Source organism: Episyrphus balteatus, chromosome 4, assembly GCF_945859705.1.
Source record: "Episyrphus balteatus chromosome 4, idEpiBalt1.1, whole genome shotgun sequence".
In the NCBI taxonomy this organism is placed as follows: domain Eukaryota; kingdom Metazoa; phylum Arthropoda; class Insecta; order Diptera; family Syrphidae; genus Episyrphus; species Episyrphus balteatus.
Window position 1 is genome coordinate 17,056,919 of NC_079137.1, and position 19,487 is coordinate 17,076,405.

General features: G+C 31.1%; 1 protein-coding gene across 1 annotated transcript; it reads right to left on the reverse strand.

Annotated features, from left to right (window-relative positions):
• Positions 1-1,314: 1,314 nt before the first annotated feature.
• Positions 1,315-18,673, reverse strand: LOC129918220 (uncharacterized). The gene is made up of 4 exons (XM_055998623.1): positions 18,491-18,673; positions 3,450-3,586; positions 3,168-3,375; positions 1,315-2,953 (listed from the first exon to the last, which is right to left on the reverse strand). Exons 1-4 carry the CDS (start codon positions 18,515-18,517, stop codon positions 1,424-1,426), a joined length of 1,902 nt encoding a protein of 633 aa, XP_055854598.1. The 5' UTR covers positions 18,518-18,673; the 3' UTR covers positions 1,315-1,423.
• Between the last annotated feature and the right edge of the window lie 814 nt (positions 18,674-19,487).

Consider the following 19,487-nt stretch of genomic DNA (forward strand, 5'->3'; position numbering starts at 1 on the left):
TATAAAGTTTTTTTACAAAGAGAAAAGTGTTTTTTTTTTAAACATGTATGTTTAAAAGTTTCAAAATAGTCATTTTACTGATTAAATATCTTCTACAAACTGTAATTCTACTAAAACACCATATATTTGGTCTATTAACGTCGATATAAAACCAATAAATGTCAAATTTATATGGGCCTTTTCTATGATTTTGGGCTTAAAACAGAAAATTTCAAAGGCCAAAATCTTTCTTATCTGAGCCAACTTTGACTAAGGACGCCATCGTTTTAAGCATACTCAAATTATCTTTAGTAAATAGGAGCGCCATCTGTCGGTAAAAAAATGTTGAATTTTCAAGCAAGTGAAATCAATGATTTTTACATTTGAAAAAATATTTGTATGTTGTGGGTTTTAAGGTGAAATGAAACAAATCAACTTGCTTCTTAACAGGAATGTTATATATGGACTACATTCAAGTAAGACAAAATTCTAAGTCAAAAAAATAACATTTGAGGCGCAATGCAAACACCAGTGGATTTAATTTTTCTTAACTATAAATTAAAAAAGGTCACTGTGGTGTATGTGTAAATTTTTTTTGTGTGGTGAATAAAAACGAATTCTTTTATAATTTTTAAACTAAGCGTAGGACAGTGAAAATTAAAGTTGGGCTCTCCTGGGCTAACGTTGGGCAAACGAACCACAGTGCAAAAATAAAAATTTTTACACAAGTAAGTTCCTCTGTGTACACGAAAAAATGTGTAAATTGCCTTACGAACAAGGCAGAGAAAAACTCACACAAAAAAACTCACTTTTTCGGAATTGGGCCGAAATGTTTATTTTTTTTTTTGGTATTTGGCAGTAGCTGTTCAGTAAAATGAAATTTCATCAGTAAAATTAATAAAATGAATTTCTGAAGTATATCTACATATATGAAGTATATTTTCAACATACATATTTCATCAATATTTTGCCCAAAATAAGTTTAAAGTATTCAAAATAGCAAAAAAAATTTACTGATGGGTTTTACTGATAGCTATAACTGAGCCTGCATTTTTTGGTTGGCTGTTGTAGTTTAAAGAACCAATACAGGGTGTTCTTAAAGTAATGGTCCAAACGTGAAAGACCATCTTAATGGCTCTATGAAATACCTACTTACTTATATTCATGATTCATATAGAATTTTCACTGGCTAAATCCTGGTCATGCACAACTGCAGTTGTTTTACAAAAAAGCACTTTTCTGTATTTTGGAAGCATGTAATTTTGAACTTAGATAAATAATTTCGAGAAATATTTTATAAAAACTAAATTAAAATTCCGTGTAGGCATGTATCATGTATGTATGTATTAATGTGAACTTTTATTTATGTAGTATCATAAAAAAAAACTATTTTGATGTTTGAGTTTTTAGAAGTTATAATAAAAAGAAACTTGCTACAAATAAGTTATTTATAGACTGTTTGAAGAAGCGGTCTCTTGCGCTGTTCAATTGGTTTATACGCATGTTGATATACACTTGCTAGTCTCCAATGCTCTGGGTAGCCCCCTTGTCCTGCGCCACCTTTAAAGCTTGTAAATGGTGGAACTAATGTCTCTATATCATAATTTTTCTTATTGTACGGGTTTCGAGGCCTCGGAACAACAAGAACTTTATTAGTTGTTGAACAAGATCCACTCGACATTGAGCTACAACCACTATCCGAGCTTACCACTGTCCCTGCGGCGTTGAATTTCGGTATACCAGCTCGAAAAGCTGATTTGTATTCTTGTTTTTCATTATTATCTGCATATGATTGTGGTGCAATCTTGTGACACATTCTGGCTGTTCTTCTAAAGAATCCCGGTTGTGGTTCATCATTTTTCTTTGTTCCATATTTTCGACATGAATGTTCTCGCAACGGTTTCTCATTTTCCTTAAGGTAGTCACTCACTTTAAATATTGAAAGATTTGGAGAACTTTGATATCGTTTATGATCGAAATCATTCTTGGCTATTGAACTTCCGCTACGCGATACACTTTTGGCTCTCGAGCTTTTACCATTTTTATATTCCATAGCAGATGTTCCACAGGTACATTTCACTGGTTCCGAACGAGCGGCTTGAGCAAAGTCTGTTTTGCGTCTCATTATATCTTTATCGAAAAATCCGGGTTCTCCAAAAGTACTTGTGAAGACACCAGCTGACCGTCCAGTTTGAACTTTTTCGGGTGTTCGTGGAGTCTTAACAAAAGTAAATACAGCTGGACCAGCCGAGTCATTTGATCCATCTATGTGCCGAGCAAGTTTAGGTTCATCTGCGGGATTATCTGGTCTATAATCCCAACAAATAGCCAAATCCATTGAACCCATTTTTTTTGCATCGATGGATGAAAATGGGCGATGATTAGAAGCCACATCATTGTATACCTTTGGAACAACTCCACAGGTTTTCGGGCGAAAAATTTTCATTTTTGTACAATGCGTTGGACCAGCATTGTAGGTCTTGACCCCTACACCCGTAGCAATCGGATTAATGTTCAAGGCTAAGCCGGGGTGTGGGATTCCCTCAGCTTGTAACTTTCTAAATACTTTATCAGCCACACAGTCAGGTAACGGTTGATGGTCTAAATTATCCTGATGCATTTTTCGAGCCATCTGAAAGTTTGTATAAGCCGGTATGACCGGTGAAGGGGAACGTTCATGTGGTTTTTCTGTAATGCCTCTATTTACAGATAGATGCATTTTTTCAAAATTATCCTCGACCTCTTCGTTAGTAGTAGTGTTGTTTATAATTGGAAAAGCTGATTGGCTGTAACCAGTTCTGTTCAGAAATTGATTGTCGTTCTCAAATCTTTCTAAATTATAGTCATTCGTTTCTGGTTGAGGTTCGAGATTATTATTGCCTCGCTCTTTATTTTGCTGTAAAAGAAGATCTTTCGAGATATGTTGTTGTTCATAAGGTGTTAAGTCTCCTGGAACGTATTCCGAATCTAAAGACTATACAAGATAGAAAGTACAGTTTAGTTATTTATTTTTATTATGAACTCGTATTCATGAAAGTGCAATAACCAAATCTATAACAGTGCTACGGAAAGTATCGAAAGGGCATGGGAGAGTTTGTTGGATTCCGAAATGATTGAAGGATCAGTGATTTACTAAATTAAATAAATATTTGGTATTTTGATTTAAATTATAAATACTTTTGACTCACTTTTGATTTCTCTAGCTTCTTTTGTTTGTATTCACTTCTTTCAAAGTTTTCCTCTTCCTTGCATTCGATTGTCTTATTGTTTTCAAATAATTGCTTCCATTTATCTTTGCCTGTTAACTTTCGGTTAATTTCTTCTGCTTTTGCTCGAGAGATTTTACGTGGAAGTTCGTGAGTGCCCTTAAAATATCCCCAAGGATTATCATCAGATCTTAAAACACATAAAAGAATTATTTTTCATAATACAAGTTTTGAAAATAAACAATGACAAAACGTGAAAACCACCTTTTAACGTTAGGCAACAAATGACCCCGATCGTTGGCTATTATTTTTGTTGAACATTTGCGCTGACGTGGGCGTGGAGGATACCATTTGGGTACTTCCCAGTTACACAGCCGTTGTGCTTTAAACGAGTTTTCGAACTAAAAATGAAATATAAACTTACAAAATATATCTGCAAACAATGTAAACATTCAGGGAAAAAAATGATTAATAAAAAGACAATAAATTATATTGCACTTGCTTGCAATCGTTTTGATCCCTTTATAATCCCCATAAAAAATTACCGGTACAACCCTAATTGAATCTACCCTCGACCTTCCTATGACTAAACAAAACACCCTTAAATTTTCACCAAAACCTGCCTATTACAGTGTAATTTTCATGATTGCCTGTGTGTGTATTATTTGCTTTGATGCGGGGTGACATGTGTAAAAATGCATTTAACATAATCCTTCAAAGATGTTGTTTACTTTTTTAGAAATTATTTAACGCAAATAGAAGGAGACACACTATGGAAGCCACATAGTATTTTCTAAACAAGTAAATCATAGCTAAGCCAAATATCATTTATCATCGATAAAACCAGAAAAAGCAAGTGCCTTGACAGATTTGGCATATGGATTGAACTCTTTAAATCAGTTTATTTTATTTTAGTTATGTTTTGTTTTAGAGGAGGTTTCAGCATCTGTCTTTTTAACAAATAAATGAAAAAAAGAACGTAGTTAAATACCTACTCTGATTCACGGAAAGGTGGTATTTAATTTATTAATTAATAATTTTACAAAAGAGACTTCAAGAATTGTGTACGATTAGACGAACCATCAGTTAGATTTTTGAAATTCTTAAATACATATGTATTTCCAAAATACGAAAATTGAACTTATTTTATGGTCTTAAAAGCTTTTCAACAATTTTTTTTGTGAAAGTAGCTGATACCGTGATCGTAGTGTAGATCAAATTCACTCTTGATTTCGGAAAATTGTAGTTTCCATTAGAGTCAATACACAAACAACATGTTCAAAAATAGGAACGAGTTTTTGAAAAGAAAAAATGGACAACTTGTTTGTATACAAGAATTGAAAGTATTAGCAGCCATTAGGCTCCCAACGATGGTTTTTGACAGCAACTATTTGAAACCTTCTCTAAAATCAAGAAATACTGGAAACTGCTGTGACTCTGTGGTTAAAGTTGTTCGAAGTTATTCAAAGTATGTACTTCAAAATAACCTAATGGAACTCTGCTTATAATGTTTTTGAAAAAAAAACTTTTGTAAAAGGCACTTTTGGTAAGTTAAACTTAAACAAAAAATGGGTATGTCGTATGTGAGAGGTACCGTAACTTTTAGTTGCACAAGAATTTCAATTATCTCTCTGTAGAATGAAGAGTATTTGTTGTGTACGGATAACTCTATAAAATGAGTAGGATGCTTAATTTTTGTAAGGACGCATAGATTTATCGGTGGTAGATGAAAGATATTAACCATTTATTTACCATTATGTGCGTGGGTTACCCAAACCTATTATTTTAATGAATAATAGCACTTTTTCCTGTAGTATAAGAAGTGTTTTGGACTATCTTCAAGAGACCCAATTAAACACTGCTACTATAGTCCAGTGCATTTATAATTTGACCCTGCAGTTTATACCAACCCCAATTTTGTTTTCTCATTCGATAGAGCATTGGCTGAATATCATTACCCTGATTTTTCGCACTCGCGAAATTCACCTTTCGGCCGCCATCTTGGATATTAGTTTTTGTTGAATATCTCGATTTCTATTTATCCTACATAAAAGTTCTCCTACATAGAGAATTTTAAGGTGAATAATCTTTTCTCGGAACGTTTTTTCATAATTTTGATAAAAAGTGCTCAAAACTTTAAAATAGTCATTTTTTCGGTTTTTTTTACTTTTTTGGCTTGTAACTTTTTTAATATTCAGAATATCGAAAAAATGTTCTTAAAATAAAATACGCGAAATTTTATTGCCTACGTTTCTTGTATACACAACTTTTATGTAGGATAAATAGAAATCGAGAGAACAAATAACCCAAACCCATTTTTAGACCTATATAGACAGGCACTAGGCCATCGAGTTTTCGTATGCAACGCCGATGCGCAAATTGATCAAACTATAAATTGACATAAAAACAACACTTTCTGTCAGAATTCCGTTAATTCTGTCCAGGGGGTCAATTCCCGATCTGTGAAACTGTGAAGTGATACAAATAATATCATTTCAATTTTCACAGCGTTTTTTCATTTTATCACTTCACAGGCAACCCTCAAACTCAATGTGATAAGATGTGTACTAAAAAGTACTAAGTGAAAAAAACTTTCATTTTTGAGTATAATAGCTTATATGAACAAAAGTTTTCATAATAAACAAATTCGAATTAGCGTAGTGAGTAAGGCGGTTGCCTTTTACTCTACTGGCCTTGGTTCGAATCCGGGTGCAGTTGGGATTGTTTATTATTTTTAATTGTGTTTATGATTTGTTTATTATTTTTTCACAAGAATATTGGGTTGTGATAAATAATTTATCATGTGAAAAGATTTAGACATTTGTTTTATTTCTTTCACAAATCAAGAATCGAATTTTTTATGAAAACGTGATAAAACTTATCACTTCACATTTTCACAGATCGGGAATTGACCCCCAGCTGGGTATTTTTGAAAACAATTTAAAAATAAAATTAGGAACAGTACAGTCAGATAACTGAGAAATTTCCAAACTACATAGGTATTTTCATATCATATCATATCATAACTATAGTTTAATGAATGACTAAAGTTGGAAAAATTTATAAATTGCTACAGTGAGACTTGATATCTAAAACTCGAAATGTCGTCTTTTGTTTCCGTTAATTTTTCGAAACATTCACTCAAGTTTTGTTCTTTTATTACACTGGTCGGCAACGAAAATAGAGCTAGGACCAAACCATACTTTTCTAAAGGATTTTTGTATTCTAAAAGTCCGAATCCGAAATCAAAATTTCACTGGCACGTCACGTTTTCGAAATACTTGAATATTAACAGGTCAAAAACGCGTTTTTTTGGGTATATTTGACGTCAAATTACATCACCGTAAAATATTTGTTTGCAAATCTTCTTATGCAATTTTAAAACGCAATATTTTATCGTCCTTAATATATTTACATTTTTTTCAAAATTAATTTTTTTCTCAAAGATATTACAAAAGAAATTTATGATATCTCAAAACCTTCGTGCATATCGTAATGAATGGTTTTTTTGATCCAAAATCCAGTTTGCTACTTCTGATTAAACATGAAAAAGAACTTCATTGAAAATAAGTTTTTGAGACTTAATAGTGAAAATTGAGATGAGTATAGCTAAAAAACTGGACGTGATAGAAGAAAACTGTAAACAATTTTGAATTCAGCACACTAAAGTCAGTTACAATCACCTTACAAAGTTCTTTCTCCCGACTTTTTTTTTATTTTTGCCGACCAGTGTTATTGCCAGTTTTTATTCATTTTACTTACTTTTGTGGGAATCTAACAAAAAAAGTCACATGTTCCCTTCAAGGAAAGAGAAGGGTTACATGGGTTGTGAATCTTTCTCACACAGAATATCTAATTAGACTGGCGGGCGACGCGAAGTTTTCACGTCCTCATTTTTATTTATAATATTTTAAAGAACCTTACAGTTTTCTTTAGTCTCACGCTTTTTTGAATATGTAATAATTTCAGTTGATATTTAAATTATAGATAACAACCACAGTCGCAGCCGCAGCCGCAGTCAACACCCGCACAATAAACTCATCACTCATATTCAAAATAACCCACAATGGACCAAACACCCCGACACGTTTACCACTTCCATACCGAAACCACTCCCTGACACGCGATCAAAGCCTTTTCCCAACCCCATAGTTCCAGTCATATTATCACATCGTTACATAATTAAATTTACACGGCAATTACATGCTGGTTATCAGAGAACGAAGGTATCAGTTTTTATACAACTCTCAACAGCATCAAAAAAGCAGCTCTCCAATCAAATTGATTTTAAACCCAATTACATTTTCACACTTCCGATGAGCTAGTAGTGCAATTCTGAAAATTAGTTAGCAACAAAATGATGCGCCAGCTAAAAGTATCTATTTCCCTGAATCAACCCTCCGGGGAATAATTTATCACGTCCAAGGGATTATTCAGTCAAAAAGTTGCTATCACTCCCTTCCACCTTATTAAAGGACACGTGTAGAACTTTGTTTTTTAAGGGTGCCAGACCATACACAATTAATCTTATGTTTGTTAGAATAGTCAGTCCTTTTAAGCGGACTTGACTTGGAACAGAAAAGCGAACAGAAATGGAAAAACACTTGTCTATTTGTCGATTAAAGTAATTTCACGCTTCTGATCTCCACAATAGTTGAATACAACAAAGACAATTCAATTGCTATCAATATATGTACGTTTAGAACCTTCCAGCAGATGGCTTTTCGATTGTCTTAATTGAATGGAGAATCTGCTTCACTTAAATAACTGTGCGAAACTTATGTTTGAATCCTTTTTAGCGAAAAGTTGCTTATAAACTGAATTCTTTTTCGGGTACACAAAATGTACTTATAAAAATAAATACTTATGTATACATAGGTACGTATAGGGAAGGGAACTACTTATTTTTATTTCTTGAGATTTAAGAAAAACAAACAAATACTTCGTTACCTGGAGATATTGCATGTCAAGAATTCTATATTTAGTTATTTTACGAAATTTTGTTAGTTTTTTTTTCGGCGAACCGTGATTTGATTTTATCTTCTTTTAATTGGCAACTGGATTTTTCGCGAGGGTTACAAAAGAGACGTTATATTGATTTAAATGATGTGATTTGATAGAATAAGAAATCGAATTATTTTTGTTGTTCTACTCTAGTTTTTAAATGATATACAGTGTTAATATTCATTTGTTTGCATTTAAGTAATATAACTAATTAAAAAATATTGATGCATCTATAGATTTTTTTGGGAACACAACTGCAGGTATTCGTAAAACAGATGAGTAAGGGTCATAAGGGTCAATGCAAGCTATTTGGCTTGCATTAGAATAAGGACAGGTCTTATACAAATCATTTTGGCGCATTTTACTGAAATTGCATAGGACTTTTCTTCACAGGCAATCCACAAGTTAATAGCTTGGCACAAACAGCTAAAAATGTCCTTACGGAGGTCTTCCTGCAGAGGGTTTATCTAATGCACAAATCGGATTTCTTGCGTAGACGTTAGCCCAGGATAGCCCAACTTTTATTTTTTTATTCCACTATTTTTTCAAAAGATACAACAAAAAACTTTTTTTCATATCAGAAACCGAAAAATTTGTTAAATTTCCTGTGAAAAAATCGTTAGTTTAAAACCGTGGTTTGTTTGCCCAAGGTTAGCACAGAATAGCCCAACTTTTATTTTCGCTATCCTACGCTGAGTTTTAAAATTATAGAAGAAATAGTTTTTATTGACAAAAAAAAGTACGCATACACCACAGTGCGACCTTTTATATTGCACTCCACCTCAAATGTTATTTATTTGACTTAGAATTTGTACTTGATTGAATGTAGTCCATATAAAATTAATGTTAAGATTTTTTTTCACAGGAAAAAAATCACAATTTTTCGGTTTCTGATATGGAAAAAAGTTTTTTGTTGTACCTTTTGAAAAAATAGTGGAATAAAGACAAAAAAGTTGGGCTATCCGTTTGGCACACGAACCACAGTGCAAAACCAACAATTTTTACACTGAATAAAAAAAATATTTTTTGAGGTGAAAAAATAATTTTAGAACTAAGGGTGGGCTTACGAAATCTTGGACTAACCTTGGGCAATTGAATCAGGTAGGTTTGAAAAAAAAATTAGAATTTGGTGGTGCCAGCTTCATATAGCCAAAGAATCTTGTTATTATAAATAAATAAGGAGACAAACAGATCTTATGTTACATTAGCTACTTAATTTATGACATGATTCCCCGATAAATAAGTGTGACAAGCAGCAAAATAACTGGAGCCCCGTACCATTTTTTGGCTTCTGAAAAAAATAAATACATATATTGGGGCCCAGGTAACGGGTGTGAAATTCACGCCCGTTACATCTTATTTGAAGATATTCTCAGACAACACAACAGCTGGAATTCTTTAAATATTAAAAACAATGGAACAAATTAATATACTAAGCCCAGATTTTTCAATCATCAGTTAGACTCTCAAACGAATAAAGTCAATATAAAAAAATAGAAATTATTATGAATAAGCACTTACTGAGGTTTATCTGGCTATTGAAAAATTTGCCCTAGGTGTATGTTTTTCACTCTCATTTATTTACATAACTATTCAATAATTTAAGTATCTTAATACATTAATGCCTGGTTTACAATATTGCGAGACGAGTGCGTTGCGAGAGTAAAATTGATTTCTAGTTTTCGATGTTTAGCCAAATAATTTCCTTTTTTTTACACACATTCTTCTATTTCTTGTCAAAAATAAAATGCACGACTGGGTCGCACGAACTTTCTCTTAGAGTTCAAGTTGCTCAAATTTTTAAGACTTTTTATATAGAAATTTGGAAAATGTAGGTATGTACCTATTATATAGGTCAAAAAATAAAATTCGTTTAAAAAAAAAATAAAATTCGTTAAAAAAAAAAATAAAATAAAATCCGAAATCAAATTGCCCTCCAAAACGAGTATGCAGTTTTGATAAATATACAGGGTGTCCCAAAAGTAATGGATCAAACGAAATATGCTGATAGGAGAACTTAAGGGCTCTCAGAATTTGGTAACTTGTTCATCCCAAATCCTTACGGTTTTCGATTTAATGCAATTCTTGTGAAATTTCGAAAAATCCCTACTTTGCAACAGTATTTTGCTTCCTGCGCCCATTATTGATTTTTGTTTTTTAAAATTCTTTTACAAAAACATTGGCAAATAATTAGGAACAATTAATTAATCAAAATGTTTTGTATCCCATACACCATTTTGCTGCAAATTAACTAACAGTTTCAAGTTTTATAAAAAATCAATTTTTAACTTTTATTTGAGATCAACACCGCAAAAAAAATTTGTACGGTGTGAGAATGGTTTATTATTTTAAAAAGTTGCCCTGTTATTCTAGTTTTCAAAAATGTATAAAAGTTCCCAAAGCTGCAGTTATATCGCATAATATTACAATTTGAATTCAACAAAACAGGGGTTTTCAGAACAAAAAACAACCAAAAATAAACACATTTTCTCGAACTGTTATTTGTTTATTTTTCTTTGAACAAAAGCCTCTATTTTTGTTTGTATTTTTGCTCTGAAAAACCCTGTTTTGTTGAATTCAAATTGTAATATTAAAATAATAAACCATTCTCACACCGTACAAATTTTTTTTGCGGTGTTGATCTCAAATAAAAGTTAAAAATTGATTTTTTATAAAACTTGAAACTGTTAGTTAATTTGCAGCAAAATGGTGTATGGGATACAAAACATTTTGATTAATTAATTGTTCCTAATTATTTGCCAATGTTTTTGTAAAAGAATTTTAAAAAACAAAAATCAATAATGGGCGCAGGAAGCAAAATACTGTTGCAAAGTAGGGATTTTTCGAAATTTCACAAGAATTGCATTAAATCGAAAACCGTAAGGATTTGGGATGAACAAGTTACCAAATTCTGAGAGCCCTTAAGTTCTCCTATCAGCATATTTCGTTTGATCCATTACTTTTGGGACACCCTGTATAAAGATGCATTTAAAAAAAAATGTTTAAAATTTTCAAAATCGTTAGAGCCGTTTTTTAAAAAACTAATTTTTTATAAATAACTTTTTGGAAAAAAAGTTTTAAAATAAAATTAGTATGCCATTTTGTAGAAATCACTAATCAACATCTAAAAACAAAATTTCAAAAAAATACAATGTCCCTTTTCGAAAATTTTATTTTTCAAAAAAAAAAATTTTTTTAAATCCAAAAATTATTTTTTTCGATTTTTTTTTTTTTTGCTTATATTTGAGTTATATAAGTGCTTCATTACAAAAAGTTTCGTTGAAATCAAATAAGCAATTTCGGAGATTATCGGATTTGAAAAAAAAAAAACATTCTATGGCAGGTACGTTACTAATGATTTAAAAAAAAAAATTTTTCATCACAAGATAGACCTTGTCTTAAAACTAACATTTGAATTTTTTTAAACAAAATCGTTGGAGCCGTTTTCGAGATATTTCAATTTTACTAAAATCGGTATATGACAAGTACTAGGCATGGAAAAGTCGATACAATTGTATCGAATTCGATACAAATGAGTTTGTTCGAGTACAAAAATACAATTTGTCTGAATTCGATACAATTTTGAATCTGTCTCTTTTGCAATCTAAGATTTAAAGAATCGAGGAAATCGAAAGTAATAACAAACGACAGATCTATTTTTATGTTTATTTTGATTTCAGATTTTTTTAACCAAAATAAATGTTACAATTTGTTTATTATATTTATATTTATAAAACTGATGAAACTGTTCTATTTTTTCGACATTAATAGTACAAATATTGTAATCTTAAAACCAAAATTGCACTTTTATTTTTGGGTCCCCACATATTTGCATTTTTTTTTAATTTTTTTTAATATGTACCTACTTCTTGTAGTCTTCTGTGAATAACTTTTTCCCATATATATTTTTTACCGAAATAAAATAAAAATTCTCTTACGCTTACGCAGAAAATAACGAAATGTATGTAGAAAACTTAAGAGTTTTTGCAAATATAACATTTTGATTAAATTTTAAATTAATTTCTCGTATGAAGAATATATCTCAATACAATTGCACCCATTTCAGTACAATAAAAATCAAATTTTCAGTACAATTAAAAAATGTCATTTTCCATCCCTGACAAGTACCTACCGTTATTTTTGGTCCAAAAAAATTAATTCCAAAAAATCCTCTGGAGAGCCGCCAAATAACGCTACATACCAAGTTTGACATCAATCGGTCTATCCGTTTAAGCTTCGTTTACAGACAGACAGACTGACAGACTGACAGACTGACAGACTGACAGACTGACAAACTGACAGACTGACAGACTGACAGACTGACAGACTGACAGACTGACAGACTGACAGACTGACAGACTGACAGACTGACACACTGACAGACTGACAGACTGACAGACTGACAGACTGACAGACTGACAGACTGACAGACTGACAGACTGACAGACTGACAGACTGACAGACTGACACACTGACACACTGACACACTGACACACTGACACACTGACAGACTGACAGACGGACTTCCGGGACCCACTTTTTTGGCATTCTCTATCATCGTAATGTCATGAAAAAATGTTATCTCAACTTTTTTTTTTTTACGAATGCATAACTTGATATACTAATCCAATGATCCGTAGTGTAAAAAAAATGCACCACAATGTTTCGGCAAGTTGCCTTAAAAGTTGGTGTGTTCAATTCTCTTTTCAAAATGGTAGAACATTGTTGGGAATATTTCAAAAATAACCGAGATAAATTTTTTTTTCTTAAGAAATCCGACTTTTTTATGAGGTAATTTTTCCATATTATTCAAGTTTTGTACCCTTTCAGAACCTTTCAGAATACAAAACAATTTTTTATAACAAATTATGAGTTGTAGGTATGACTTTGGCATAGTACATTGAACTCTACAACAGAATTTGAGTATTTAATTGATATAATTGATTAGATATATCATTAAATGTTACTTTTATTACATTTTCTTCACAAATAAACAATTAAAGTTCACAATTCATAAAATCGGAGAAGAAAAGAACACAGTTCTTAATTCTGAAATTCCCCGGCGTGCACTCAGGAACAGAAAATCGAACTGGTCTATTGTTGACAACCAATGTCAAAGGATACGACGGATGAAAAAGTAGAAAGTTGGGCTACTTCTTCCGTCAAATCCATCCGTCTCCGTCCGATCCGTCGCTTATGGGTCGCTTCCCATAAGAACGTGTGTATTTTATCGAGCTGTCACACAGTGTGTCGAGCCCATACAAAAGTTTATCATAAATACTTGCAGCTAAGTTTTTGGAGTTTTAATATCTTTTTTTGTGTTTTTATGGCAGGAATAGAAAAAAAATTACAAGTTAACAAATTAAACAACCTATTACTTTTTTTTTTAGTATAATTTATGAAATTATCATTTATTGAAGAAGCCACTTGTGAGCAAAATTAATTTTTTTTTTATATATAAACAAAAATATACTTTTCGTAAGGTTTTTGGTGTGCTGATCTCGAATCCGAACTCAGAAAAATTCTATCATATCACGTTTTTGAAATATTCCCGTTAAAAAATCTGAAATGTCGTTTTTTAACAGTTTTTGGGGTTATGTTCTTGAACGTGGTGATTTATTTTAAATAAATTTGTGACAGTTTCTAAAAGAACTAAATGTTTTCTTTTAAAGCCCGTTTAAATCTTTTCAATATCTTTTTTCTACTTTGAGAAATCTTAAGTTGAAGTCAACTTGTTTTGTTTATCTTCTTTATACAAAAAAATCGTATGTTTATTTGCGTTTCATAGCAAATCTCGAATAGTTTTTTGTCAATCGCTTTCAAATTTTGAAATAACGTTTTATTAGCATTTTCGTAAATACTTATATCGGCGAGGTTGGTAAATACGCTATAATACACAGTAGAGCGTGGCCGGGTCAAGTAATTATATTAAAAATCTAGTATGCAGAAAAATATAATTTTTTTCTTGTTGAAAACAATATTTAAAATATTTTTAATTACATAAACAGCTTTTTGTTACTTGTGTATGGCTAAAAATTATTAAAAACATCGATTTTTTCATTTTTGTGATCCCCTTGAAGATGTTTCTCAAAAAATGAATTATTTTGAGTACTTGACTCGTAGCACATAAATGTGAATATCTCTGGTAATCGCAAACAGAAGCAGACCAAACTTTGCCAATATTAAGTATAAGCCTATGGCAAAATAATATAAAAAAATTATCGATATGATTTAATAAGTATTTTTTTAAATTAAGTTTAAAAATTAAATTTTTTTTTTTTGGCCATTTATCAAAGAAATTTTAATAACTCATATATAATTTTATAAATTTAATTTTTTTTTGTTATACGTTTTACAACAACACTCAAATAAACAAAATAACATTAACAAAATTTTTCAAACAATTACCAAACGTGAAATATATACTCTCAAAGATTCCCATAAATTCCTCAAAATATTTTCAATTTCCGAGGTACTCATGTTTCGGAGCTTATTTTGAATACATAACCTGGGTTATTTTGTAAGATAAATATGTTTTCATATGAGTTGACACTTCTAAATTATATTTTAATAGCAAAAATATTAATTTTTAACAAAAAAAAAAGTGATTTATCATAAGGGGACGACACACTGTGTGTCAGTTGAAAACTTCGACGGAACGGACGCAACGGATTCTACGGGTTGGGCCCTTAACTTCTATTGAAATCGTATATAGTACAGGAAAGTTAGTAAAAAAACAGGCATATTGTGGAACGAAATATAGGACGGCTGAATTTTTCAAATCTGAAAGAAGGGTATTAGAAAAGCTTAAGTCCTGGTTTTCGGGACGCCACCCCCCTGGCGAAATCCGCCATTTTGAAAAACGCGAATCGCTCTATATCTCCAAAACTATGTGTCCTATAGAAATGGTTGTCAGACCAAAGTTCTTGAAAATTTAATTATCTTTTTCTTTGTAGTACATTATTTTTCTAAGCGGGCAAAAGTTTTGAGGTTATGTTGTTTTAATTTATGTTTTTTCGGTTTTTTTAAGATTAGTGTTAGTTACATAGTTTTTTAAAAATTAAAAGTTATGGACCATCAAATTTCCAATAATTTGGTATATTTTTTAAAGTCATGCGATGTATGAGTCGAAAGTTATTGATCTGAAAACTATAGTCTAAGTACAGGAAAGTTAGTAAAAAAAAACAGGCATTTTGTGGAACGAAATATTGGGAGGCTGATTTTTTCAAATCTGAAAGAAGGGTATTAGAAAAGCTAAATCCTGGTTCTCGGGATGCCAACCGCATTAATAAATCCGCCATTTTGAAAATCGTGAATTGGTCTATATCTGCTACACTATTGACTTGCCTGAATAAGCTACTCAATTAAAGTTGTAGGTAATATAAATATCTTTTCTTGTGCATTCACTGTTTTTCAGCGAGGACAACACTTTTAAGGTTATGTTGTTTTATTTTAAATTTTTTTGTTTTTTTTTAATTTTTCTCAGTCTCTATGATAGAAACAAAATTTTTTAGTATCACAAAAGTTGGATGTTTGACTAAAAACAAAATATGTGTATCACAATAGCTGCGTTCCTTTGGAAATATTTATCTACTTTTTAGTACTTAAAACTACTTTGAACTACTTTTGCTATATTGAAAAAGTAGCTCAAAGCAGCTTTAAGTACTAAAAAGTAGATAAATATTTCCAAAGGAACGCAGCTAATATTAAGTTTCATCTTATATTATATATTTTTTGAAAATATTGAAATATTATTCCGTATCTTTGGTTTGAAAAGTCATATAATCTTCAAAAGGATACCAAATTAATGGAAATTTGATGTTCTACAACTTAAATTATGCTAAAAATTACGTTTTATCATAGAGACTGAGAAAAATTAAAAAAAAAAAACGAAAAAATAAAACAACATAACCTCAAAAGTGTTGTCCACGCAGAACAAAAGTGAATGCAAAAGAAAAGATATTTATATTACTTTGGTTAAGTAACTTATTCTGTCAAGCCAATAGTTAAGTGGGTAGATATAGACCAATTCGCGTTTTTTAAAATGGTGGATTTCGCCATGGGGTTGGCTTCCCAAGAACCAGGACTTAAGCTTTTCTAATACCCTTCTTTCAGATTTGAAAAAATCAGCCTCCCTATATTTCGTTCCACAAAATGCCTGTGTTTTTTTACTAACTTTCCTGTACTTAGACTATAGCTTTCAGATCAATAATTTTCGACTCATACATCGCATGACTTTCAAAAATATACCAAACTATTGGAAATTTGATGGTCTATAACTTTTACTGTTTAAAAAATTATGTTACTATAACCGTTAATGATAAAATCTTTAAAAAAAACGAAAAAATAAAATTTAAAACAACATAACCTAAAAACTATTGCCCGATCTGAAAAATAATGTACTACAAAGAAAAGGATAATTAAATTTATAAGAACTTTGTCCTGATAACTATTTCTCTAGGACACATAGTTTTGGAGGTATAGAGCGATTCGCGTTTTTCAAAATGGCGGATTTCGCCAGGGGGGTGGCGTCCCGAAAACCAGGACTTGAGCTTTTCTAATACCCCTCTTTCAGATTTGAAAAATTCAGCCGTCCTATATTTCGTTCCACCAAAAAGTCTATCTTTCCTGTACTAATATACTTATTGACTTTTTCCTTTGGACCGACTGCGACGATATCAAGTTATGCATTCGTACAAAAAAAAGTTGAGATAACATTTTTCCATGATATCTACATATGTATATTACGATGGTAGAGAATGCCAAAAAAGTGGGTCCCGGAAGCCCGTCTGTCTGTCTGCCTGTCTGTCTGTCTGTATAGGAGCTACAGCCTAAACGGATGGTCGATTGACTTATAACTTCGTAACCAGCATTTTTTGGAGACTCTCCAGAGGGGTTTTTGGAATTAATTTTTTTGGACCAAAAATAACGGTACTTGTCATATATCGATTTTAGTAAAGTTGTAATTGCTCAAAAACGGCTCCAAAGATTTTGTTAAAAAGTTCAAATGTAAGTTTTAAGACAAGGTCTATCTTGAAAGGAAACATTTTTTTGAAAATCATTATTAACGGTACTGCCATAGAACGGTTTTTTTTTTCAAATCCGATATTCTCCGAAACGGCTTATTCGATTTAAACGAAACTTTTTGTGAAGAAGCATTTATATAATTTAATATAAGCCAAAAATAAAACTTCGAAAAAAAAATAGTTTTTGCATTTTTTTTTTTTTTTTGAAAAATCAAATTTTCGAAAACGGGACATTGTTTTTTTTTAAATTTTGTTTTTAGATGTTGATTAGTGATTTCTACAAAATTTTATTTCAAAACTTTTTTCCAAAAAAATATTTATAAAAAATTAGTTTTTTTTTAAAAAACGGCTTTAACGATTTTGAAATTTTTTTTTCTAAAAATGCATCTTAATTTGGAATTGTTTTGGAGGGCAATTTGATTTCAGATTTTGTTTTATTTTTTTTTTTAACGAAATTTATGTTTTTTTCTTTTTTTTGTATCTATATAGTACCTAGATTTCCCAAATAGAGCAAGGAGTTCCATTTATAGTAAACACGTAAGTCTGCCGGCTTGTATCGGCGCCCATTCTAAGAAAAAGTGACACTGCAGTTTTTTATGGAACCAAAAAAAAGTTTGGCACTACAACACTATCATTTCCTGAAACCAAATAAACAAAATTGATATGTATTAAGATACTTAAACAAAGTGTTAATGTATTAAGATACTTAAATTAGTGAATAGATAAATAAATAAGAATTGAATTCCATTTCTTTTTATACTGAACGAACCTTACACGTTTTGTTTATGTTTATAGCTTGATGAGCGAAGATCAATGTATAGCGGAATCATGTACTATAAAACAAATATTGGGTACCTACTATTGGCTTTGAATAAACGGGTTAAACAGTATGTTATAAAATTATTTGAATATAGATAACCGAATCCATTTCGATAGTCACTCAAAAGTGAAAGCTTTACATAATATTATGTACCTAGTACCTACCAACTTTGTAGCTTTTTCATAAATTCAAATAATACAAATTTGTCACAAATTGTCAAATTTTGCGAAATAGTTTTTAGTTCGTCATGCAACTTCATTTTCTTTTTATAGGTCATTCATAAGGAAATGAACAGAAAAAAACTAACAGGTATTTTTCCTTTTATAGGTAAACAAACACTTTATCCATATGATCCACAAACTCCATGGAAACCAAGTATACAATCCGAAGGCAAATTATTTTAATGACTGTATCTGCATTGTGAATAAATGAAAAAAAAAACTTGCAATCAATACCTGGTTAGCGCTGAAGTTAAAGGCCATTCTTTGATTCTATTCCTGTTCTTTTCAAGAGCTTCTCCAAGTTTTTTTTTATTAATTAGTTTTTTCTATTTATTTAATTTCGAATTTCAAACTTCAAACCATAAATCAATTTTTTTTAAATCCCGAGAAAATTTCAAGTGAATAAAGAACACGAATGTATGTAGGTACTTTCTAACAGGAACTGAATAGTGAGTGTAACCTACAGGAATTTTTCTTTCGCACATTGGAATTTCCTTAACAACTTGTTATTTTGAAATATTTTACTTGCTCCATTCACCGGAAAACAAAACCGTTCCAGAAAATCAGTTAATCCTAGAAGCCAGTTCACGTGTTTGTGATATGACTCCATAACTACCCTTTACAAAGTTTGTAGCCTGTGTGTTTGCTCGATTTTGGGATGGTTCCTTTTGTGAGAACGTATTCCCGTTCCAATCTTCCAGGATAGCAACATAATACATACTTCAATGGTTAACGCTTTTTCGGTTATAAGTTTTTCTTAATTTTTTTATTTTATTTTAGTACAAAATTAGAACAATATTTTACTTAGATATGTACCTTCCTGCGTTTCATTATTTATCTATTTTATACACCGCTTAAGCTTAAATCAAATAGAAATCTTTGGTCTCCAACCGTCAAGCTTGACATACTGGAAGCGTAGACACCTTTCTTCAGGAACCAGGTGTCCTCAAACTAGGAAAGCTAAAATTTAGCACGATCTGCGCATTAGGTTTTAAGGTTTAAACTGTGGTTAAAAACATATAAATGAACATTGTATTACTCTTTCGCTCTATTCCTCGTTGTTTCAAAAATTCAAATTTTTCAATTCAATTTCTTATAAGATAAATTAAAATTAAAAGGTACCTAATATAAATGTGCCCATGGTTTTTGTTTTGCTATTAAAAGTGAATTCTGGCATATTTCGATTTATTAGGTCTCCTAATCTTTAACAAAAATGTATTTACCACACTAA

What these genes read in the sequence shown, in the direction of transcription:
- LOC129918220 (XM_055998623.1), bottom strand. Translation starts at nt 18,517, where the DNA reads ATGGCCTTTAACTTCAGCGCTAACCAG. An exon ending in TTAACTTCAGCGCTAACCAG is followed by an intron (nt 3,587 to 18,490) that starts GTATTGATTGCA and finishes TTTCATTTTTAG; the next exon opens with TTCGAAAACTCGTTTAAAGC. An exon ending in TTGTTGCCTAACGTTAAAAG is followed by an intron (nt 3,376 to 3,449) that starts GTGGTTTTCACG and finishes ATGTGTTTTAAG; the next exon opens with ATCTGATGATAATCCTTGGG.